Here is a 25,772-nt window from a genome sequence, read left to right as displayed (position 1 = left end):
TCTGCCCTAGGAATAAGGGAAGCCAGAGTTTGAAAACAAAAAGGAAAGCAAACTGAATTTGAAAACAACAACAACAACAACAACAACAACAACAACAACAACAACAACAACAACAACAACAAAAGCTGCATGAGAGACATGGGAGGGTGGAGAGGAAAGGTGGGGGCCACCCCACAGGGACCACTTATGCATAGGGCCAAGAATTTGGTGACAGGGGAAAATAGTAGACTTATATTATTTATGTTAAATATATTTATTTTGACAAAATTAAAGACATTTACACTGTAAAATGGTACAGAAAAAAAGAAAAGAAAAGAAAAACACTTTCATCCTTAAAATTTCACCAGAATGTAGAAAATTATTCATTACTCATTTTAAAATAGAAAAATACTCAAAAAATACTCATTTTAAAATAGACTTTGACACTGTGCATGAGAATCATGATGGACTGTGTGCTGATCTCCACCAGTAGATGGCAGAACAGCCCCCCTTTCCCAGTTTACTTTTCCTTTTAGTCAGTCAGTCAGTCATGTTCTGTAACCGCTCGTCCTCGTAAGGGTCGCAGGGGGGCTGGAGCCAATCCCAGCTGTCATCGGGCGGAAGGCGGGGTACACCCTGGACAGTTCGCCAGACCATCGCAGGGCCCTTTTCCTTTTAGTTTCTTCAGAAATTAGTTTGATTGACCTTATAGTATTGCTTGTTATTACTTATTTTATTTATAAAATTAAAGACATTTATAGTAAATCAATGCAGAATAGGCACAAATAAGTACATAAAAACCCTGTTCCATACGAGTCCCCTTCAAAGTTGAAAGTCTCTGATCAATCATGAGACAGAATTAAAAAAAAACAGTTTGATGCATATCTACACAGGATTTTCAAGTCAACTTGACATTTAATGTTTTTAGATATTAACCACAGTGTGAAAAAAAGATTTGATCTAGACCACAGACTGTTTTTTACACTTTGTGTCATACAGTCATACAGTTATCAGTATTGGAAAGTTCAGTTGCTTGTTCTTTTGTACTTTTTTTAGTGTTCTTTTAATTTTGTAGAGCTAGCTACAAGGAAACCAATATGTACAGATGTATGTTTAATACACTCAATAACTTGTACATTAAGACATGGCATGAAAACTTTGTTTAATATTGTCCATATTATCTTGAAGCAATTTTGCACCTGTGTTCTCTTAGGAATATACTGTAATTGTAGCCTGTCAAAGGTTCTGTAGTCTTGGTGTGCTGAGTCCAGCTGAAGGCGGTGTTCTTTAAAATCCATCTATCGCTGCATTTTAGTTATTATTAATGTTCTTTATGACACCCACACACAGAGTGGTGGGCTGCAGCGCTGTGCACTGGAGCCAGTGAGTGTCATTAGGTACATTCCCTGCTTCATCACTCAAGAGCTTTGTTCAGGCAGAATTAAACTGAGAGGCTTCTCTTTCTTATCGGAAGTCTTTCATCTCTTTCCTTTCTCTCTTTACTATTTCATCGTTTCTCACTTTCACAGCCCTCACACAGAGCCATGCGCATTTAGAGTGTGTTGCATGTGCAGGATCTTATGTGAACAAATCTGCAGAGGAGTTATAGATAGAGTTCACGCGTTGAACATAGCTGGCGTAGGGCTCCACTTCCTCCACGTGTTCTGTCTGTAAAAACCAGAAAGATGTCATGAATAGAGCTTAACAATGTGCAGAAAAACATGCAGAACTGCTTAATGCAGAAGGATTACTCACAGGTGGAGATTTAGATGATGAGATTACGGACTGTTGGCATTGCCTGTTAAAAAGGTGGATACGCAAACTCGTGGTCAACAAAAAAGCTGCAATTCACTGTAATTTGCTTATTAATGTGTGAAAATCCTTACCTTGATGTTGTTAGTTTCTTTTGTGCAAAAAATAAAAATCCTGCCAAAAACACAATGATTACCACTACAACTAGGATGCACAGCCAGAGAACATAACCTGCAGTGGGAGAGTTAAGAAAAAGAGTTTAACATTTTTGGGCATTAATACAGCGTATTACATATATTTACAAAGTTATAATATTATGTAAAACACCTAAATGTTTATCATGTACAAATAAAATGATTAGCATCTTTTTTTTAATATTTAAACTTAATGACTCTGCACAAAACCCTTTTTTTGTTCTTATCAATCCACCCTGCAAAGATTCTGACCTTTTGGGAGTTCTGGTATTAAAATCTTTTCCCCTTTCCAGGACTGGTGCCTGATAGCACAGGTCAGGTTTTCTCTGTCCATTTCCTTGAGGAGCTCCAGGCGACTTTCTACTGTATAAAATCCATGTGAGTCAATTGTCTTAGACGATGAGTTTCCCCCATGACTCCAGCTGATGTTGGCAGCAGGTTTTCCTCTTTCAGCTCTGCACACTGCCACCATCTTGTTGTCCTTATGCTCTAACCAGGCTAATATTTTCGGAGGAACTAGGCCAGGAAAGATAAAATAGGAGAAATAAGAATCAGCGAATACTTTATCTTGATGTAAATTCAATCAAGTCACACACAGAAATGTATTTATATTTGCACTTTTTATATTTTATCAGTCATGCGTAGTTTTGTTGTTTTATCTCAGAATTTTCAGACTCAGTTTTTACAATACAAGAAAACAGTGCAGCACCCAATTACGGTTCACAAAGTCTCATATAACAGCCAAACAGTGCACTTAAATATGTTTCTGAAGGCATTTTTCATGAGAAATGGGCAAAACAGTAACATAATCTTGTTTTACATTTGATCAGCACTGCCTGGTTTTACTGTTTGACCTGAGTTTGAGAGAAAGCTAGGGGCAGGTCTCTCCTGATTTGCTTCTATACTGTTTTTTCCACTGTGGCAGGAATATGAAAGTACGATCTGTAGTTCAAGCAAAAGCCCTAGAGCCTGTGAAAAAAAATCTGAATTTGTGGTGAGAGATTATTATATTAGATTAGAGATGGAAGTTTACTGCAGTTCATTTACACAAACTGCCTACATTGTTCTGATACAAAAGATGGTCGAAAATCAGCAAAGTATCCCTTTAAATATTGTGGGTTTGATTTATGTAGCCCTTTAAGAAGTTAAATTGATTGCTTATGTGGTTCTTAAAATCATCCTTGTGTGGAGAAAAGACTTACCTGTGATAGCCACGTGGATATCGTAAGATTCGAGTCCTCCTCTGAAAACTGACTCACACTTGTAGACCCCCACGTCATCATTAGAGAAGTTTGAGATGTGCAGGTATGACTGAGCAGTGGATGTGTTTCGGAGTGATTTGCCATCCTTGCAGTTGTCAACACTTCCACCTTCACTGTTTGAGGCTATTCTACAATGTTGGTTATTTACTACGTAAGTCCAGGTTACAAACATAATCTCATTCCATGTCTTATTGCTGCATGTCAGGTTAACTTCACTCCCAATGTTGAAAGTTGAATTTATGACCACTGGAAAAAAAAGGATGGAAGGAAGAATGGTTGCATTATTTTTATAAATAGTGTTGCAATGATTGTGCTGATTAAATGATTTAGGTTTATTTTTTTTTAAAACAACATACAAAGTAGAAATGTCCTAATTTATTTAAATACCTCATATACATAAAAAAAAAATCTACGTGGACATTCATGTACAAAGACAAAAACATAAATGAATGAATGATAAATAAATGAAAACAAAATCAAATTAAAACTATAAACATTTAACACACATAGTGTAGGCATTAAGCATTATATGGGACAAAAGCAATTATAATAAATCATATAGTTCCTTTATGTTTATGACTGACTGACAAAACCTACTTAACAATTATTAAACTTTACAATGAATAATAATAATTTCAATTAATTTTCTAATAATAAAACTACAACTTTTCAATATTTCTTCCAATTTTGTGATTACTTTTAAAAAATGTGCAAACATTTGTTATAGCCTCTTAGTATTTCATGATTATATTCCAAATTAAACTAAAAAAGGTTGACTACACCTTTTGTCTTCTGTCTTCCCTTGTTTAAAAAAACCCCCAATTATTTCAATTTGTTTTAACAAAAAAGGTTCTTTTGAAATAAGGATTAATAAAAAAAGATTTAAATGTATATTGTCTTGTTCAACTTCTTGCATCTACACTATCACTAAGTAACTACTCATTCTATAAAACTGCTGGAGAGAAAGGGGGGAGTGAGTTTACCAGAAACTTTAGGAGGAGAGGTGCTGGCGTTCATAGAGTTGAAGTTTTGGTTAGTTCCTGAGAGAGGTGGAGGTGGATGTTAGGAAAAAGTTAGTAAAACAGATTTGTTTCTTTTTCTTTTCAGTCAAAAAGCAGGAGTTAGTGATTCATTATGAAGTGTTCAATCAGCAGAGCAACAATCAGGGTGGCTTTTATTTGTTATTAAGTTAGTTAAGGTGTAAAGCGACTTGATTAAAACTGGCAGATATGACCATCCAGCAAAACTAAATCAGAAATGAACACAGAAATGGCACTATTTGTCTATGCACTTTATATCTACTTAATTAACTTTTATTGTGTTTCAATGTACATGTGTTTTAATGAGTCCTGTCCGGAGCAGATTTTTCACATGCAAACCAAGTCATATTTCTACCTTTCTTGTGCAAAAAGTTAAGACACTAAACCATTTTTATTTTATTAAATTTGCTGTCATGGGGCTTTGGTAAAACAAAAACAAAAACTTAGTTGGAGGAGGAAAAAACTCAACACTCAAAACTGTCTAATTATTATTGTCATAATCGTCCCTGTTTGCTTGTCTACGTTGTGAGAAACTCATGATATACGCATTGCCACTTCAGAGAAATTAATCGCAAAATTCAGGGTTCACTGACTGACTTTACTTCAGAGTGTCATGGGGGGGTCTGAGAGTTGTTTACTTCTGACAGACAGTAGCACATCGCCACGCATGAGGTGGGGTGACAAAATCACGGTCTGAAAAAGAAGCATCTCCTCCGCTTTTTAGAGACCACAGAGTGGAGAAAAGCTGCATCATAGTGCTACCCTGATCTGAAATCATGGTTTTCACTGAAGAAGCAAGAGGCAACGTGTCATTCAGAAAATGGAGCAACGATCTCATATATGAGTTATGTTTCCTCACTTGTAGGCTTTTGCATTACCCCACCTCTGTTCTTTCCACTGCCTGTCTACACTGTGAGTCACACCTCAGACAATTAAGCAGAAATCTCGCAGCAGCAGACCACTTTACAGTTTACTTTACTTTACAGTATTACCAACATTTCATAGGTTATACAGCAATGTTGTATATCGTTTTGCCTGCATGGCATTTGAGTTGCATTATATTGTATAATACATTTAGACAATATATTGTATACATGTGGTGAAGAGTTCTACAAATGACATATTCATACAGTATAAAAAAAGCTTTAAAATGTTGCTCAGTATCTGAAGACAACTTCTTACAAGGTCATCTTTCTGTAAGTTTTCTGCACTTCTAAAAAAAATATGTCTCTATTTTATAAAGCTGTACCTAACAAAGGATGAGAAATGTCAAAATGCAAGTAAAATGTGTTTATGTTCAAACCTGGCTCATGGCTCCATGCTTCAGACAACAAGAGGATACTAGCTGCAAAAATCCACATCATGTCCCACATCTCCAGTCGTCTTCGGGTTCCTCTGTAAACTGGCAGCGTCTCTTACACCAGTAAGAAACACGTCAATTCTTTAACTCCACAACACTTAAATCCTCAGCCCTAAACTCCACAAACATCAAACTGTGTTTTGTCTGTTTGTCAAGCCATTTACCATAATTAATTAATTTCACTTTCTCTATTGAAGTCTAGGAAGCTCAGGGGTTGAGTGAAGCAACTTCTCTACTGCATCCAGACAAACTGAACATCCTTGACACTCTTCATGATAAAGAAACACAAAGGACATGTGACTAACAAATCCCTCCCTCCTTCTTTCCCCCCTGCTCTCCAAACCGCTTTCCACGCAAACATCTGCCTTTTTCTCCCACATAGGGTGATGACTGACAAGTCAAGACACCAGTTTCCTTTCCTGCAAAGTCACATGATCACCCTCTCTCAAAGCAGTTTACACTCAAAGCTAAACAACAGTATAAAGCAGACACAGGATGTAATTGTATCAATAATTAATCAGTTATTAAATCCAGCATGGCTTTGACTGAGGTATTATACATAAATGCCTTGCTGTCTGGTACAGATCATATGATAGCTGAAAATAATTATGTGTGTAATACAGCAGCCCTGCACTAAATTCTTACCTTCTTTAATTTTGTAATGTTCAGGTTTTGTTCAAACCAAGATAGATTTGTTGATTCTTAACATTGTTGTTGTATTGCATTTTAACTAACTATATTTGTCCTAGTACTGTACTTAAGCACTAAATTTAGGTACTTGTACTTTACTTTATATATATATATATATATATATATATATATATATATAAATATATATATATATATATATATATATATATATATATGTATTGTGCATTTTACTTTTCTACACTAATCTGAAAGCATTAGTCACTTGTACGAATTAAAACTTTTGCAGTAACAACATCAAAAAGCATTAAAAATGTGATGTTTTGTTAAAAATTTAACTACAGTTACAGTTAAAGAGTAAAGTGCTGCTGAAACAATTAGTTGATTAATCAATTAGCATATTGACAAAAAAAATTATTTATAAAAAAAAAATTAAATAATTATTTTTGATTGTTATATTAGTTGATGGGAATTTTTTTTTTATTAATCATTCAGCTGATGGACAAAAATAATAATTGGTAAATAATTTTTGATAAGTTTTCAAAATTATTTTGAATTCTTGAATAAATTCTTTCTTTCTTTCTTTCTTTCTTTCTTTTGTCACTTTAAGTACATGTTTGTTTTCGATTATACTTACTTACTTTTACTTAAGTACCATTTGCAAAGCAGGACTTTCACTTGAACAAGGGTATTTTTGTAGTGTGGTATTAGTACTTTTACTTTTACAAGAATATGAATATGTCCTTCTCCACTGTATCTCTTTTTACTGATGTAACTGGTAAGGGCAAAAATATCAGAAATATTTCTGACGATGACACAATAAGAGCAGCACAAACTATACAGCCTCTAAAATGACCATAGTTAAGTTGAATCAACACTTCTCTAAAAAAGTTTAATCAGAAGACAAACATTATAACTTTCCTAAAATAAATAGAGTTATTGCCATGTGAATTATTTTTAGCTGTTCTTTTTTTAATCATAAACTGGGAACTAAGTTTAGAATTATTCTAGAGAGGTAATCGTTAATGCTGAGTAAGTGTCATTTTTTTGTGGTCTCCTATCTGCTGGTGTCAGAACATTTTGCTCTATTCAGGTTACACAATGCAAAGCTGCTTACATGTGCTGTTTATGGAGCGTCAGTGTGGGTGCAGGCGTCTCTAAGGACTCCATCCCCAGTTTGCAGATCAGAGTTAACTGACAACAACGTATTTGGTTGTTATTACTTGTTTGTGGTTATAATCTGCAAGCTCTATGCGGACTTTGTGGTTCGTGAGTACATCTTGCAATGAGACAACTTGATATTAGTTGCCCCATATACAACCAGAAAGGGTGGTTGAATAATGAAAACAGCTTTTCCTGAGTGCATTCTCACTCTGCCCTTAAAAACTGTCAAAATGAACATTTAAAGGAAATACACATCTTTTGAAGGGTACATATCTTCTGGTTAAACACAGATAGAAGCAACATTTTGTCTTACCCTTATACCCTGACTTGTTTTGTCCTCATAAAATCTACAGTTGACAGGGTTTCAAAAACAGTAGACTGACACTAATGCAAGGAAGTAATGTTTGCAGTAATCTATGGTTTAACAGGCCCAAGTCTGTTCTCCTTTTTTCTAGGATCTAATATTAGATAGTGCTCATTTAATACGAAGAGCAGAATTTCAGCTGACTGTGAGCTGGCACTTGGCTCTAAAACTAGCCTTTCCACAAAATTGCAAAACCCTCCAGCTGTGAAGTCATGTTGCTTTGGCCAGCTGTGTTCCTCAAATCCAACAGGGGTTAAAAAAATCGTAATAATAATTACTCATTAAAATCATCATTAAAAAAAGAAGAAAAAAGGAAGACAAAATAACAAATTAAAAGTTGGTAGATAAGGATCAACATTTGTGCCACATTTGGTGTATGTGTTTGTGTGTGTGTCTGTGTGTGTATGTGTGTGTGCGTGTGTGCGTGCGTGCGTGCGCTGTTTCCCTGTGATAACACAGACTTCCTGTTGATGTCAAAATCAACCTTTTTGGCAACCCAACCCAAAATATGCTCTGAATGGTAAAAAAGGGAAACATCTGCTGAAAATTAATAACAGGCTAAACAAAATGCAGATGTATTTAGCTAGTGGTGCATTGGCTTAAGCTTTTCTCAAGTTGCCTCAGAAGTAACTCTTTAATTCAAATTAATGTTTTATTATTTACAAAAACCTTATTGGAGCTTGCATAAGAGTGTGTTATATATATATATATATATATATATATATATATATATATATATATATATATATATATATATATATATATATATATATATATATATAACAAAAGAACATACTACTTTAAAACCTGATTTAAGAGCAAAAACATACAGGCTACAGATTCAGAGTAAGGCCGGGGCAATTGCAAAAAGAAACAACAGTAATATCTCAAATTGCACCAATCAGAAATGGGACAAAACCATTAAACTCATCATGCACATGGTCTGTGATGATCCCTCTCTGACTGCCAAGAAAAAAGAATGTCTTTTACTATATTATACTATGTACTGTTCCTAATACTGTGTTAACCTTTAATGCTTATGATTTTAAAGCTATTTAATTTTAAGGACCACTCTGTTGTCTAACATTTGATATATATTTGTCTAATGCAATCTTCATTGTCTCCAGGCAGCAGGGTAGGCCTTCTTGTAGGCAACAGTTGGGGAAATTGTTAATGCAATATTATCAAAATGGTGTCCGGCTTTGGAAAGTCTTAAAAAGGTATTTTTTGCAAGCAAGTATTTTGCGTTCACTTTAAATATCTATTTTATTAAGCATATTTTTAATAATAATAATAATAGTAATAATAATGATAATAATAATAATAATAACTATTATAATTTTTATCATTATTATTATTATTATTATTATTACTACTACTACTAATACTACTACTGCTAATATCATTATTACTATTATTTTCATTACTTTCAGTGTCAGTCAATCAGACGTTCTTGTGAACTTTCAGCTGAAAATTGACATATTCTTCAGTTATTGTTTTGGTTTGTAATGGTATTATAGTATTGAAATTCAGTCTTTAAAAAAAAAAAAAAAACTTGCATTAAAGAGTAGGTTGAAGCCATATTTTATTTTTATATTATTTTTTATAAACATTTTATTCAAGGAAAGCTACATTTGTAACAAAATGCACCAATCAGAAAAGAGACTGAATGTAATGACTTTCTGGTTCCGGAAGTATATTTACCCATTGTAGCCTAGGTTTTTGTTTGCCTTAAATCTAAAACACATTTTTATGTCATGATTACAAGGTCATTGGATAATTTATTTATTATTTTTTTCAGTTTGAAACGGCGAACGTCTTTTTTTTTTCACTTTTATTCAGTTCATGGAAACAGAAAGTTAAAATCAAGCCACAAATTATTTGGTACATTCATATTCTTTGGGTACATAACTTCCCATGATCGAACAGGGACAGGGAGAGGACAGGCTTTCACTACTACAATACCCATAAGCCTCTGCTACAGTTGCTATGGAGTAGAAGAAGTCAGCACCAGCTGGGGCAAAGAACCTCAGTCGTTGCTGCTTAAAACATTTAAAAAGAAGCTTGGCGCGGACCGATTTAATCCAACTACTGATTGTGTTATTAAGTTTCGACAAAACGATATTTCGAGCTCCGGCTTGCCGTTACCGGTGAGCTCGATTGCGACTGCACACGTCCATTATTTGTAGAGTCTCAAGACTAATGTCGTCTTCTGCTCCAACTGTCGCCTGACGTTTTATGTACAAAATTAAACAACTCCTCCCACTTTCGAACGCTCAGTTTACCGTCTCCATGGTAACATTGTTAAAACCAAAAGGTGCAGCAACTATGATCTGTCTCACCTTCACACTGATTATTAAAAACAACAGACTTTATTGATGTCGCCGTCTGAATAGCGTTTTCTTATTTAACGGAGATAAGAAAATGAGCGTGTCTGTCACTCACACTATTCTCAAGAATAATGATGCTAGAAAAGCTGTTCTGCGGGAACGGCTTTATGACCACTTATACGGTGAGTAAACTGGCTGATACTATCTGTAAACCTGCTAGCTAGGTTAGCTAACTCACTTGGCTGAACTGTTGTTGCTGCAGATCCAGTCTACACAGTGTCATCGGAGGTAGACCATGCCAGGTCCAACCTCAAGGCCTACGTCTCTCAGGACAGACTTGTAAGTTGTGTTTTTATTTTGTTTCTAACAATAAGGATGGGTGATATCATCACATAACGTCTACTAACAATCAGGTTAAGACTCGGGAAGATTTTTTCATTTTTGCATTTTTTCTCCTATTATTTTGCCACAACTATAACCACAACAGCAAAATCAAAGGCAAAAGTTACGTTGGCTTATTAACTATATTAAACAGAAGATATGTTTGGTTACAATGCTTTGTTATTCGGTTTTGTGAGTTTATGTTGTGTTGCTTGTATTGCTCCTAAGAATGCACAGATTTGTCAAAAAATAATAACGTGTTGACTTGTTTACAGGATAAGGTTATCCTAAGATAATAGTATTTATTGAAAAAAATATATAGCATAAATAAATGTGTCATAATATGGTAAATTTGATTTTGAAGAGTTCTGAAGAACAGAACAGACATATCTTTTTGGAGTTGTTGGGTTCTGAGGGTATTCAAAATAAATACAAAATATGAACACTTAACATTAAATGTTCCTCCCCCAAGCCAAAGACATAACTCCCTCCCCAGTGCTTAAAAAATATTTGGAGTGCCTCTCTCATTTTGCACCAGCTCCTGTGCTCTTATTAATAATAAATAGTAACCTGACACACGAGGGAAAAACAAACTGAATGCATGCACTTGCTGACTGCATTTCTCTCTGCCTTTATCAGAGGAGAATGCCTGAGTTTGGGTCTATGTTCAGTAACCTGTCCCACCACCCACGGTATACTGTTCAACTGGACCCTCCAGACCCAGTACCAGCCTTTATTGATCGTCGTTGGCGAGGCCACACAGAGCAGCGCAGAGAGGCTCTGCAGCAGATGGCTGGGTAACAACAGCTAACACAATTTAAATGAGCAGAGAACTCTGTTAAACATTACAAATAAAAACTGTGTCACTTGGCATTATTGTCTTGACAGGATTATTCCAAATGCTAAGTCATGGCTAAAAAAGGAAGAGAACCATGTGACCGGAGCTGATCGCTGGAAATACTTTAAATGGTTTGATATGTGTGTTTATACTCTGATGGTTTGAATATAGTGGAATACAGTCATAGTAACTTTTATTTTATTTATTTTTATTTTTTATTTATTTATTTTTTATTTTTTTATTATTTCATTTTACAGCAGTTATCTCAGCCTGACAGTTTAGTAAAGATAACTGCCATAATCCTGCAGTTTCTACATCACATACTACTGTAGTTTCTGACATGGTGTTCCTTTCTGTTTTCTTTAGCCCTCTGATTCCCTCTGGACGGCACGCTCCCCCAGATGTGATTTTTGCATTGCCGAAGTAAGTTTAACAGCTCCTTACACTTTATTATTTTCCAGCCATCTCTGTTGTGCCTTTTTGCTGTTAGAGGTCACATCCTCTCTGTTCGTCTCAGCAGAGGAGACTTTGTAGCCACTGGAGGAAAGAATGCTGAGCAACAGCCGACCCACTTCACCGTGGGGGTCCAGACCGACTACAGGGAAAGTGAAACACAGACAGACCCGTACAGCCCTGAGTATGTGGTGCAACCTGGGACGACTCCCTCAGAGCTCCTGCAGCTGGCAGCTTTGACTTGGGGTACACGATCAACTGTTCAGATTGTTATTACATACACCATAATGTCCATTTGTAAAACTATCCAGCGCTCCTGCTGGTGCTTTCAGCTAAATAATCGATCTGTATCTACCAGCTGAATTGTGCTTGTACTTATCGTGTTTTATAATGACTTACCAATAGGTCTCACTACCTCTGAAAATTACATTTAAACCCACTGTGATGACAATACCCCTCAGGTCGTGGTCTGCCTGCAGGCCTGGCAGAGGTGGAAATGATTGAGCGGGCACGTGTCAAACGAGCTTGGGAGGCCTCCCTTCCTCCGTTGAATGACCTTAGTCAGCTGGACAAAAGGAGACGTATGATGGAGGAGATGGAGGCCCAAGAGTGGGCTTTCAGAGAAGCAGAAATACAGAAGTAAGTTGTGATGCACCTTACCTATTTTTTTTTTTTTTTATCCCTAACTGGAAAAGAGATTAATAGAAAAGTAAATCACTACTGACCTAAAATGTTATTGTGCAGTATTGGCAAATATTTGACCTGTTAGCTTGTACCTCTTGCCAAGTAGTCAGATGTTTTAAGACATCTGCTATAATAAATGTCAGACAGCATATAAAAAAAAAACAAACCCTAAACTTGTTTAGAGCTGTGCATTGCTATTTTTTTAGATTCTACCACTGGGGACGCCAAAGTTGGAAATTGCTGACACAGGTTTGAACAAAAACTAGAATAGAAAAGACAAGACAACAAAAGAAAAGAAAAGTGTGTGGGGGGAATCTTTATTGTCCACCAAGTTGGAAATTTGTCTTTGGCCCACCAGACACAGGAGACAACATAATAAAAAACAGACGAGCAGTTACAAACATATAGACACGGTCAGTTACACTTACACTGACACTTTACACTATTCCTGTGAAATCAGTTCATATCATTATCTGTCTGAGGTGTACTACTTGAAACTCATCAGTCACTTTGTTGAGTTAAGAATATTGGTGGCACTTGGGATGAAGGACTTCTTCCACACATTTTAAGTTGCTAGAAAGACTCTATAGCGCCTCAGACTGACTGAAAAGAGGTTGGGAGCCATCTGCCAAGATACCCCTCGCTTTCTATCTTGTCCTGTCTGTGAAGAGTTGCATCAAGGGCTTTTGCAGCTTGCCAGATATGTTGCTTGTCATTGACACAATCCTGGAGAGTGTATTCTTAGATGTGCAGTTTAAGTGACTTTACCAGGAGGGATAGTGGAAGGATAAAACACTATAGTTTTGTTCACTAATTTTAAAATATGCCAACTAACTCAGAGGCCACTAAGTTTCAAAAGAAGACCGTTGTAAAGGTAGTTTATCCTTCATATCTTTTTTTATCATTTTTAAATTCCATGAGCACATACGACAGGAGCTAATAGAGTTGTGTGCAGATTATGTGTTTTGGTAGGCCAATCTGAAAGCTAATGTTGACCTGGTTTCCTTGACAAAAAGCCTGTGGGATTTTCCACTGGGTTTTGGATGATTGCAGAGAATAATCTCTTTGGTAAACAAATGTTTATGATGCACCTTTTTTCAGCGAGATAGAATCTTCACAAATGAACACTGCTTTTATGATATTTAAACATAAATGGCATCGCCAAGGTAAAGGGCTAACTCTAAGCTACAAACAAACTACACTACCAACATGGCATGAAGACACATAAAAGCTTTAAAGTTCACAGTGGGGTATTTACTGATGTATTTTACATTGTAGAACAAAGCGTGGAAATCTTTTAAGCTTGTGTAAACCGCAGCCCTTATTTCAGGCATCTAAGCAAAAACCCATTTGAAAACCCATTGACTTTAAGACGAGGGAACTGGAAGTCCAAAGATGCGAACTCAGTTGCGGGTTCAAGCACTCCTTCCTGCACCACTCTTTATATGTCTAACCAAATACTGATTCATCTTATTCAGCAGTCTTGTTAAACCCCTCCTTTTGCTGTTTTTACCATGCAAAACCTGCCCTTCTTCAGAGGTCTCTGTTTCTGTACGTGGTGGCCAGGTTACAAGACGCTCGCCTTGCTGTGCTGAAGGACCTCTTGAGGCAAAGAGACGAAGCCCAGAAAGAAGTCACAAACGAGAGACTGAACCAGATATATTCTAAGCTCTTAAAAGAGAAAGAGACCAAGCAGCAGAAGATTCACAGTGACTACATCAGGTGTAAGACCACCGCTGCCTCTGCTTTAGCACAGCGTTCTCATCATAAATATATTATTCAATGATTTGTTTCATTCCTTCTCATCCCTCTCTTCTTCTTCAACATTTTTGTCTGTAGCACTGAGAAAACTGGAAGTTAAGCACAGAAATGTGGAGGGAAAACGAGAGAAACTCGTCAAAAACTTTGCAGATTCTCGGAGCCACAGGGAAACCCTCACCTCCAACAATAAGTTAAAAAACCACTACCTAGACACAAGTGAAGGTCTGAATCTGCTTTTGTAAAAAGTAGAGTCGAGTGGATCATTTTAATACTAGCATCAGAAACACCAGTGTCTGTTATTGTGTTAAGATAATTCTTTGTCAATTATAGGCTTACGGAAACTAGAGGCAGTCTTCAGGCCATGGGACAAAAAACCCAAAGTCAGCATCATCAAGACAGTGATCAAGCCTCCTGAGAGCAGAGAGGTAGAACTGATGAAGAAATACAAGGTAAAGCAGAAAGAAACATGTCAGTCAAGCACATCACTTAAAGACATATTCTAGTTTTTTTAAGTGGAGTTGTATGAGGTCCATTGACTGTATATTGCATACAATAGATGCCAGTCAGTGCGCACCCAGTTTGGGGAAGCAGGCAGGTGTCTGACATGGAAGCTAAGCAATGTACTGCTGTGTGTTGTGTGTTGTGTCAACAACAAAGTGTATTTTAAAGTGTATTGCTCTCTTCAAAACAAGACTACATTGGGAAAAACAGTGAGTTAACATTTCTGAACATAGGAGCTGCTGGTCTACCACTGCCTCAGAAAGCTATTTTTATTGTGATTTTCTGTGACTTTGGCATTTAAAAAGGTTAGTTAGGCTTCACAAAATCAAACAATGACACAAACTAACAAATTGATCAAGAAGCACTTAGACCAGCAGCTTCCATGTTCAGTGAGCAAACATGTTTTTGTCAGTGGAGTCTGGTAGCTTTGAGGAAAACATGGATGGGAATCTGAAACCATCAATGGCTTCCTCGTAAGGAAGGAAGGTAAGGAAGAAAAAATACTCCTAATGAAGCATTGTATTGATTTTTTTAGATGGGACTTTTTGAAGGTGGCTAAATTTTGTTTTGTGGCAGACCCCTACTAACAGTAGTACATAGCAGACTCCAGCCTGCTTCTCAAAGCTGACATCTACTGTATGTAATATAATGACTATGGATAGGAGCCCCATACAACCCAAATCCCAAAAATCCAAACTATCTCTTTATAATCTGCATACACATGGATTGTTAATTGTGGCTCCACAGGCTTTGAAGGAGGCGGAGAAAGAGAAAGTGAGCAAGAAGTCTTTGCGTTTTCTTGTCAAGAGGGAGAAGCCTCTTCCTCGACCTTTCACTCCCAGAGTGGAGGAGCCACCAGAGGTCAGCTAATGTTTCTGACTCTAATTGACACTGACCTTGTTCATCCTACATGTTTCATTTTGATTATGTAGATTAACATATATGTGCCTCATTAAGGGGGATGAGGAGAAGGAGCTCGCAGTCATCCACTTGCAGAAACTACTGAGAGGAAGAAGTATCCAACATGAGGTCTGAACATACCTGCACACACGTGTGTTTGTGTGTGTTTACCTGCATTTCTGTGACTTTTTTTAAGCACCTACAGAAATAGTTGCATGAGTTTTAAGTTATTTCATCTGTGTTCACTTCTATGTTGTACAGATGTTTAAAGGAAAAGAGAACAACCTGGAGCTCATTCAGGAACTGAGGACAGTCCACGCACTGCAGAGTGAGGAGCAAGAGCTGCAGAAATCTGACAAAGAGCTCGTAATGAGCCTTAAAAAACAGAGAGACAAATGTAGACACAAGGTGAAACACAGAGGCGCACTGACACACAAAATGTTGCAAATTCCAAACAATCTCGTCATACCTTCTCTCTCCCCTCGCAGACAATTCAAGATGAGGCGTCTCAGGCCGCAGTGGTCGGCGCAGAGCTTGAACACCTGTACGACACATTGTCCAAGGAGCTTATTCATCTCCAGGAAGAGCGCAGGATCCACGCCTTTACACTACTGGCTGAGAGAGACCGCCGCCTGCGAGAGGCTGAGGAGAGCGGGAGGAGACAGGTGGAGGAGCGCAGGCGCAGAGAAGAAGATGAGATCTTCAGACAGGTGCGTGTATATATGACATGTTTTTTTTATCTGAGTGTGCAAAGAGAGAGCGTGTGGTGCACATGTTCAACCCTTTGAAACCTGAGAAAATTGGCTTGTTTTATTTCCAAAATAAAGAGGGAAAGAAATAAAAACTAAGCAAGAAAGTAGTAAAAAGTACAGGTATCAGGGCTCAAAGGTTTAAATACTTGTTGAAAGGGGTGAAAGTAGCACAAGAGAAGTGATGTCACTTCAGTTTTCAAAGGGTCAGACGATTAGCATGTGTTTGTTTCCTCTACACTCTGTCACAGGTAGTGCAGGTTCACCAGGAAACTGTGGATTTATATTTGGAGGACATCATACTCGGGACCTTGGAGCAGACATCTGACCAGCAGGCCAGAGAAGAGATTCACAGGAAAGCAAAGGAGGTCAGCGACATTGCTTATGCCATGGAGGAAAGGTAATGGATACCTCAATGTGTCTGCTGATGTTTGGTGTTCAGAAATTAAAACAGTATTGAACAAAAATCATTTGTGTGTGTGAGCAGCAGGAACAATCTTCAGTCGGAGGAGATAGTGTCAGAGTTGGTGTACAGTTTTCTCATCCCAGAGGTCGAGAAGATCACGGTCAGACAAAGAGGTACGGGAGATTTTTCTGCTTGCACTGCATCAACACATTTTTATCATATAATACATTTTTCTTAATAGAAACAAACAAAAATAACAATTGACAATGACAAAGCTAAAGGGCAGATGTTTTACTTCCTGTTTGTAACCTTGTGATTTCTCTCTCCCAGTGCACCAGAGGCAGCATAGACACTTGCAGGCAGCTCGGAGCATCATTCAGGGGACTGCGGAGCATTCTGAGATCCTTCCTAGTCCTCTGGGGGCCGCACAGTTGACCTGTCCCACCGAGAGAGCCTCCAACCGAGTCCTCAAGGACACGATCAGCCAAGGACAGCAGGAGGCAGCAACACATTCAAAATAAGTAAAGAGAGGACTAAAAATACAAAAAGTGTTCTGAGATGAAGTCCGATGTCTCAGTATGTTGTCATATTGTTAAAATATATATTTAACAATCAGCATTCTGCTAAATCATCCAGGTCAAGTGCTATATTGTAGGCAGCTGGATTTGTTTCTTGAAGACATTTCATCTCTCATCCAAGAGGCTTTTTCAGTTTTGGATGAGAGGTGACACATATTTAAGAAACTCATACAAGTCCAGTTGCCTACAATTTAACACTAGGAACTTAATGATCATTGAGAGTTTATGGGTTAATTATAGCCTATTGATTATTACGTCTTACATATTTTTAACTAGACTGTATAATATATTCCCATCTTTTCTGTCAGGGTTGAAGTACATGTTCTGTTTCTATCAGGGGACTCTGCCAGTGGGGTAACAATGGGGGTATGGAGGGTCGCTGAATGGGGAGGGGGGGTTAAAATATTTGTTAGGTCACAGCTGGTTTCAGGGAGCCCAGTTTTTATTGGTGGCCCTGCACTTCACCATAACCAGTTGACTCTTTCCCTCTACCACTCTGAGCAGCTCTGAAGCACTTTTCATTTTAATTTGACAGAAAGTGGCTTGAGGATTGTTTAGCGAAATATTTTACAAAAGAGACTGATAAATTGAGTCATTCAGTGACTTATTTACAGAAATGTGCTTTAAAGCGTAAAGGAAGCTCTGCATTTCATTTAAGATGAGATCAAGTCATTGGGTGATTGTTGACCACTAGAGGGTGGCAAAGGTGTTGCAGACTGTTTCCGGATGACAAGATCTGATAGGGAGACTAAGGAAAAAGTTGAGACAAAATCTGTTTCTGCTTCTTTTTGGAGTTTGAAGTTTGGAGACAGTTTATTTGTCTGCAGAAGTGACACTGAATGGTGTGGTAAATGTGGAGGACATGACTGTGACAGAGACTGTGTGACTGAACCAGAGTGTGTCCTTTGTAAAGGCCATCATGCGGCATGGGAGGCTACCTGTCCGCAGAGAGTGAGGTAGGCGATGGTCATATATTGCACTGCTGGTATTGAGAGAAAGACGGAAAAAATAGAGGTCATTATTAATGCGGCAAGGAGATTTCTGGATGTTGGATATGTTTCGGGAGAGGATGTACAGCAGCTGTGGAGAGACGCGTTTAGGCGCTCTCAATCAGCCGAGAAGTAGGAAGGAGTAATGTGATTATTATCATTATTATTATTATTATTATGATTATTATTGGTATTGTTGTTAATCCTTGGTTAGTGGAGACCTTAGGTTGAATCCAATAGGTGGCGGTTGCGACTTTACGGACGCCAACCGCCGTTAAACCCAGCAGAAGAAGAAAAAGAAGGAAAGGATCCACCTCCCTCAGATGCGTTCACTGTGGTTAATGAGAGGCTGTGCTGCCTCCTCCCCTTTTTCATTTCTCTGTAGAGCAGCCACGCTGTGTGCGTCCTGTGAGGTAATTTCCTTTAACACTTTGCTTTACATATTGCACTATTGATGCTATATTGTTATGAGTTTGTTTTCCCCTTGCAGAGCTAAAATCACATGTCATTTAAATACCCTGATTTTGAAATAAAATCGCTCAGCTGCAAGGGAAAACGGCTGACTGCTTCTTTTTCCTTGCGCATATTAAGTAAACCTCAGTGTTTTAACATGCATTTGACTTTCTAAGTGACTTCCCCTTTTTCACAGCTTTACCGTAAAATGACTTTAAAAATTGTAGTTTCATATTCCTGCCAGTGGCATTTAATCAAGCAAATATCTGCCGTGGGAACCTTTTTTTTAAATGTAGGAATTTTCTATGTTATAAGCCTACAATAGCTCACTTAAAGTGAGAGGAATTATTTTGGGGATATACATTTATCACGTTTTCCAAAAAAAGACATATTTAACCCTTTGATACCTGAGCAAATTGGCCTGATTTCTTTTAAAAACATAGATATGACCCCTCCAAAATGGCAAGAAGTTCATCCAAAGTAACAACTTTCTTTTGAAAGTCAGTTTGGAGATTTTGAGAGGTGCGTAATGTGTGGGCAGGCGGGCACTGCACCCCTGATACCCCCGCCTTGGCGACGGGCCATTCCTGTGGGCTGCAGCCAGGAATACTTGTACTACTAGCCCAGTATCAAAACATCAAACTACACGGCCAACAGGAGGAGCTGATGCAATACTCGCTCTCACCTGTTGATTGTATACTGAATTTAAAATCCACAGGGATTACGGAGAAACCTCATGTACTGCACACAGCTGTTTGTACATCTGAAATCACTTTGAGATAGACCTAAAAAAATACTTTATTGAAGTCTGTCTCAGTTCAGTTGCATTTATTTGGCTTGAAGATTGGAACCAATACTAAATTACTACACCAACTGAGTACATTGGGGATTTAGCCTGGGCCTCTGTAGGGGGATCATCCCCCAGGATAAAAAAAAAAATGAATACGCTTTTTTTTTATTCCTGTTTTATGTACTCTGACACCATGTTTCTATATAAAACTAATAGCAATATATAATATCTCATGTTGTCATTTCAATGTCTGTGTGTTTATGTTTGTGTTTCTTATAATGTGCTGAAATTTTAACCTTTTTTTGGGTGGAGTCTTCAAATAAGCCCACTCATTCTTTGCCTCTCCCTCCATTGTATGCTGTGTTGTTATTATTATTAGTCATTTTATGTTTTTTACATGGTGCAATAATAATAGTGTAAATGTATAAAATAATAATAATATAATAATAAAAATAATAATAATAAATACTTTAAAAAAATCTAAATTTCTAAAACAGAATGCATAACAACTGCTATCATTAAAAATTAATTGACCGGGTTTGGAAAAATAGTTAAATGTATTGATTTATGGTAACAGTGGTGAAAAGTAACTGTACATTTATTTAAGTACAAGTATGAACTGAATGACGGATTATTACATCCAGGGCTTTTAAGTTATTAGGCCTTTTCCCATTTTTGAAATATATGTTTCTACATATGTTCCTACATGTTTATATCCTGGACTATTTATTAAACAATCAGGGATGAAGCCTCAGACACCAAGGCCCAACAATGCCACTGATCAAAACCCATATTAAACCCATTGGCATGTTTCCATTTGTCATGTCTCTTAACCTGATTATAGTGTTGTGCAAACATAACTAAAAATTACAGTCGTGTCATGCATCAGGTAATTTTAAAAATAAGTATTATTGAAAGTAATAAGAGTCAATTCAGTACCCCTGTTGAAAACTGGACACTTTCAACTGAACTGCCCCGATGACGATTTCTGAACACTGTAAGTATTATTTGAAATTCTTTGTTGGAGTTTGAAATGGTTTGCCACTGTGAATGTTTATCCACAGGAAATGAATCACAATACATGACTTTCAATTGACGTCAATTTCTTAACTGAGCCTTATTCACAGTTAAGCATCACTGCACCTTTATTCAAACAGTTTATAATGAACGAAAATGATTCAGGCATATATAGTTGTCTTGTCCTTATACTTGATGGTAAGAATGTTTAAACACATCATGGCTGTTACTCACTGTAACTTCAACCCCATTTCTTCCAAAATCAATGTTCTGTGTGAAATGAATCAGTAGAAAATTACCAATGACTTGATTTATCTAATTATCCCTTATAGGTGAAAATGAATAAGGACACTGGAGTGCAGAGCATCCTACAAGCGCTCGCAAGCCACGATGAAGAAGAGGATGAGGAACGGAAGGTGACAGAAAACGAGGAGTCCAGAGCCTGCGGTGTGTATGGAGATCTGGCCAAAGGTTACCACTTAAATGCCGTGACGTGTGAAGGCTGCAAGGGCTTCTCAGGTGAGGTTGTTTAACTCGTTTTTTCTCTCACAGTCTGTAATTTCTACTGCAGGTTGTGACATTTATAACAACAAACAGGGACATCTGTAATATAAGAGAGAGGTGACAAAATGCTTCTCACTTTTAGTAAATATAACAACATCAACTCTAAATCAAGTAACTTACTAACACTCATAATCAAGGTAGATTTACAGATTATTAGTTACTTAGGAAGATTTTCTGGAACACAGTTTGGTTTTTATTGGATTACTTTGTATCATGCATGCATCTGCCAAACTAATCATGAGCGTTGCCACCAGATTTCTCATTGACTCACTTATTCAGATGTGCTGTAGGGACAGGACCCTACATTTCTAAAACAAAAGATGGTTCCACTGTGATGCCATCATCAGATCAGGATAATGCATTTTATACCCATATAGTCAATTTTCAACGCATACCTTGAGAGGCAAGGAAGAAAATTATTTTTGGGGAAAAGTAATCTTTTTCAGGGTACAAACTTTTTCAGGATACAAACAGACTTTTGTCAGGATATTTTTTCTATTTTTTTTCATCTGTTTATTTGTGTGAAATTTTTAGTTTCTTATTTGAGAAAAAATATAACCACGTTTTGCAAATTAATAACGAAATCGAAAAAAAATATAAAAAATGTATAACCTCCTTCACCAAGAAAGTAAGTAATATCCTGATGCAACAAATGATCCCATATTATTTTAACACACACCCTTTGTGTTTATCTTTGCATAAAGTAATAGTAACACGTATGTTATGTGAGGAGCTCATTATTTAAATTTCCATGGATGACATACAGTACACGCAGACATTCTTCGTGTCCTTGCAGTGGTCATGTCTGAGGAGGAGGTATTGGTGAGGAGGATCAGATTCCAGACGAGGAAGGTGCTTTACACACCAGTACAACTTTCATTCCAACAAGAGGAAACCATTCAAGAGCTGCTCTGCGGCCACCGCAACTCCTTTGACTCAGCGTTTTATAGCTTTAGTGGTTATAGGGTGTTTGAATGACTGCCAGGAGGTTTGAGGCGTTGTCTTCATCATTGTTTTGACATGTCTGTACGACGCTTGAGAAACGTTCTTTTGCGAGTGAGTAAAACCAGTGTGAAAACTCCCTCTGCTCCATCTCCACCTCCCTCTCGCCCTCCTCATCCACTCTCTCTGGTGAAAAACAAGAGAACCAAGAGGTCAGAAACGGCAGTGTTTTCACTGCTCTTTCACACATGGCTGACCTCACCAATGTGTGCCTCAGAGTATATATATATTTTTTCTTTTTCTTTTGAAACATGCATTCCAGATGCCTTCCACAACTGAAACATATTCACTATGAGGTGTGTTTCTCTTATAGATCTCTAAGCATAGGACACCAAATTTCTCTGTTGAAAGGAGCCATGTTTGAAATTATGCAAATTTGCTTCACCATGGTGTTCAACGCAAAAACTGGCATCTGAGATTGCAGCCATATTACGTACTGCATAGTTGACGCTGTACAAGGTGGGAAAACCTACATAAGCAAAAGCCAACACATTGTTTCATATGTTTAAAGCAGTAGACTTGGCTGTTTCTACTGTGCAGTCTGAAAATGTAAGTTTTTAATATTTGCTAACCTTTAGGGAAATATTGATCTTATTGCAAGTATACTTTTTGGTCATGATTAATATAGAGAACGAGCCCACTGATTATGCATTTTAGGGGTGTAGTGCTATTTGTTTAAGTATCATTGAACATCTATAATAAATGTGCATGCTTGAAGGCCTCTGTGAATTTGTGGCTCCTTTCAATGGTTATATTACCCCTGCTCCTGTGGTGGCAAGTTTAAACACGAGTCAGTGATCATGGACTGATTGGATAATGAGTGGATTTCCGAGTGCTTAAAAAATGTATATGATTTTCAACCGGATTTTAAAAAAGTGGCGGGGTGTCATTTGGGTGCGCTCTGCCCAACAATTGCACTGAATGCAAAGAAACTTTGGATACAGCTGCTTTGACGTTTTACAATGATATGTAGTGATATCGCTTACCAACGTGAAGGCTAAAGCCAGCTAACGAGGTCATGCACAGGAGACCAAAGACAAGACTAGACAGTGGCTAATTAAAATGCACACACCACCAACTAGAAAGGTCTGAATGACTTGAGGTTACAGTATATGCTTTCAGTGTCCTTATGTGTTACAACGAAGGACAGCCTTCAGAGTTTTTCTTAATTGTTAAAAAAAAAAAAAATCTGTCAAAGATGGAAAATGTTTGTGGTAACACAACCTCTGAGACATCATATTCCATCATATTTGAAAAAGTTTCTTTGATAAGCTATAATCTTTTTACCTTTTTCTAATTCAACAAGCAATTTGCTGTATTTTAGCATACAGAAAACAACAGAAAGGTTGAATTACAATGTACAAGGTAGAAGGTTATTGTCATTTTTCTTAAATGTGGCTTAAGAAGAAATGAAATTGAAGTTGATCCTTAATCCTGCTACATTTTTTTGTGGCATCGAAGCAGGAGTTGAGGAGTCTCACAGCCTGGGGAAAGAAGCTTCTCTGTAGTCTGGTGGTTCGGCAGCAGATACTTCTGTATCTTTTTCCAGACGGCAGCAGGGTGGGGGCACTGTGGCTGGGGTGCTGCAGACACCTCACTTCACCGAGGTCACTGATGCTCTGTAGATGGGAACCAGTGATGTTCGTTTTACTCACCTGCTGTAGAGCCGTCCTGTCCTGGGCCGTGCACGAACCATGCCAGTTTGTGATGTTCCTAGTCAGTATGGTTAACCAGGATCTTGATCTGGAATTTAGCTGTCATAGGTTTCTTTAGGAAGTAGAGTCTTTTCTGTGCTTTTTAAACCTGGGTGGTGATGACCAAGATAGGTTACTCAGTGATAGAAATTCCAAGCAACCTATAGCTGTTCACCTGCTCCACCTCAGCTCTGCTGATGTAGACACGAGTGTGTGTTTTTGCCTCCTCTTTTCTAAAATCAACAATCTTGGTTTTACTGATGTTGAGCAGTAGGTTGTTCTCTGTACACCACTCCACATTGTTGATTTCCTCCCAGTATGAACTCTCATTTTTCATTTTTCGACATACTATATGATGCAGTTTTCGATCGTTTTGCCAACATGCTATATTATGATGTGTCTCGACATGCTGTTTTATGTGGTTTTCATCTGTTTTTTGGACATGTAATATTTTGACATTTTTCACCATACTCTATAGTATGACGTTTTCGACTACTTTTTCAAAATTCTATATTGTAATGGTTTTGGCTGTTTCTTTCAACATTCTATACTATGACATGTTTGGACATGCTATTTTGTGTGGTTTTCAGTTGTTTTTGGACATGTCATATTTTGACATTTTTTGCCATACTACAGTATAGCACTTTCAGTTCCTTTTTTGACATGCTAAATTATGATGTATTTGGATGTTTTTTCGACAAGCTATACAATGACATGTCTCGACATGTTATTTTATTTATTTAGTTTAGTTAGTTTTTTTATTTATTTAGTTTTCAGCTGTTTTTTGGACATATCACATTTCATTTAGAATCAAATTTTGAAATTTTCTGCGTCATAGTATACAATATGGGAAGACCAAATACATCATATTTAGCATGTCAAAAAATGGCCAAAATGACATAGTATTGTATGTTGAAAATTTTCAAATTTTGACACATCAAAAACAAGGCTGAAAATGACATATGATAGCTTGTAAACATGCGTCATAGTATACAAAGTGGAAAGAAGCGAAAAAAGGCCAAAAACATCATAATTTAGCATGGCAAAAAATGGCAAAAAATGACAAAGTATAGTATGTCGAAAATTGTCAAATTTTGACATGTCAGAAAAATATCTGAAAACAACATATTTGAGCTTGCAAAGATGCGTCATAGTATAAAACATCTGAAAGAAAAGCCAAAAAAACCCAAACACATCAGAATTTAGAATATCCAAAAACTAGCCAAACATGACATAGTATAGTATGTTGAAAAATGTCAAATTTTGACATGTAAAAAAATGTTTGAAAGTGACATATAGTAGCTTGTAAAAGTGTGTCATAGTATACCAGGTAGAAAGAAATGCCAGAAAAGGGCAAAAACACCATACTTTGAGAAGTCAAAAAAAATGGACGATACCAGCATAGCATAGCATGTTGAAAAAAGGGTCCAAAAATTGCCAAAACGTAATAATTTAGAACATGAAAAAATTGCCAAACAATCAATGCTATAGTATTATAGCATAGTAGATAGTATTATATTATAGTATAATAGACGCACCATAGCATAACATTTTGAAAAAATTGACAAAAAAAATGCCAAAAAATTAAAATATAGCACGTCGAAAAAATTGCCAAAAAACGCATAGTATAGTATGGCGAAAAATCAAAAATTTTGACATATCATGAAAAATGGTTAAAAACCACTTATTATAGCTCATAGAGATGCGCCATAGCACAGCATGTTGAAGAAAGGTTCAAAAGGGTGCCAAAAAGTGAAAATATTGCACGTTGAAATAATCGCCAAAAACCGCATAGTATAGTATGGTGAAAAATGTCAAATTTTGACATGTCCTAAAAATGGCTGAAAAAAATTCATTGTAGCTCACAGAGACGCGCCATAACAAAGCATGTTGAAAAAAGGTTCAAAAAAGGTCCCAAA

General features: G+C 37.1%; 2 protein-coding genes across 4 annotated transcripts; one reads left to right on the top strand and one right to left on the bottom strand.

The window, feature by feature from the left end:
• Positions 1–229: 229 nt before the first annotated feature.
• LOC121964514 (cell surface glycoprotein CD200 receptor 1-B) lies at positions 230–5,864 on the bottom strand. 2 transcript variants are annotated; one of them, XM_042514718.2, is made up of 7 exons: positions 5,531–5,864; positions 4,171–4,227; positions 3,128–3,433; positions 2,178–2,441; positions 1,866–1,962; positions 1,735–1,777; positions 230–1,647 (listed from the first exon to the last, which is right to left on the bottom strand). In XM_042514718.2, exons 1-7 carry the CDS (start codon positions 5,598–5,600, stop codon positions 1,558–1,560), a joined length of 927 nt encoding a protein of 308 aa, XP_042370652.1. In that variant the 5' UTR covers positions 5,601–5,864; the 3' UTR covers positions 230–1,557. The 2 variants fall into 2 exon arrangements, with proteins under 2 accessions (XP_042370652.1, XP_042370653.1); XM_042514719.2 differs by lacking the exon at positions 4,171–4,227 and having other exon boundaries at positions 5,531–5,857.
• A 3,774-nt stretch (positions 5,865–9,638) lies between these two features.
• cfap91 (cilia and flagella associated protein 91) lies at positions 9,639–21,065 on the top strand. Of its 2 annotated transcripts, none has more exons than XM_042495191.2 (18): positions 9,639–10,275; positions 10,356–10,432; positions 11,114–11,271; positions 11,363–11,443; positions 11,679–11,735; positions 11,833–12,011; positions 12,227–12,404; positions 14,016–14,173; positions 14,289–14,432; positions 14,541–14,659; positions 15,459–15,572; positions 15,669–15,740; positions 15,873–16,019; positions 16,100–16,321; positions 16,612–16,760; positions 16,848–16,939; positions 17,097–18,746; positions 20,926–21,065. In XM_042495191.2, exons 1-17 carry the CDS (start codon positions 10,188–10,190, stop codon positions 17,285–17,287), a joined length of 2,226 nt encoding a protein of 741 aa, XP_042351125.2. In that variant the 5' UTR covers positions 9,639–10,187; the 3' UTR covers positions 17,288–18,746; positions 20,926–21,065. The 2 variants fall into 2 exon arrangements, with proteins under 2 accessions (XP_042351125.2, XP_087939452.1); XM_088083326.1 differs by having other exon boundaries at positions 11,830–12,011.
• Positions 21,066–25,772: the final 4,707 nt, after the last annotated feature.

The sequence above is a fragment of the Plectropomus leopardus genome, chromosome 10, assembly GCF_026936395.1.
Source record: "Plectropomus leopardus strain MGB_pleo_1.0 chromosome 10, ASM2693639v1, whole genome shotgun sequence".
Classification (NCBI taxonomy): Eukaryota; Metazoa; Chordata; class Actinopteri; order Perciformes; family Serranidae; genus Plectropomus; species Plectropomus leopardus.
The sequence above is the reverse complement of the archived record's forward strand: the minus strand, read 5'-3'. Positions and strand labels throughout refer to the sequence as shown.

Coding starts and splice junctions, on each gene's coding strand:
- cfap91 (XM_088083326.1), top strand. CDS start 10,188: ATGAGCGTGTCTGTCACTCACACTATTCTCAAGAATAATGATGCTAGA. Junction 14,174..14,288: donor TCACAGTGACTACATCAGGT/GTAAGACCACCG, acceptor TTTTGTCTGTAG/CACTGAGAAAACTGGAAGTT. Junction 16,761..16,847: donor GCTTATGCCATGGAGGAAAG/GTAATGGATACC, acceptor GTGTGTGAGCAG/CAGGAACAATCTTCAGTCGG.
- LOC121964514 (XM_042514718.2), bottom strand. CDS start 5,600: ATGTGGGACATGATGTGGATTTTTGCAGCTAGTATCCTCTTGTTGTCT. Junction 2,442..3,127: donor TATCCACGTGGCTATCACAG/GTAAGTCTTTTC, acceptor TTCCTGGCCTAG/TTCCTCCGAAAATATTAGCC. Junction 1,778..1,865: donor AAGAAACTAACAACATCAAG/GTAAGGATTTTC, acceptor CCTTTTTAACAG/GCAATGCCAACAGTCCGTAA.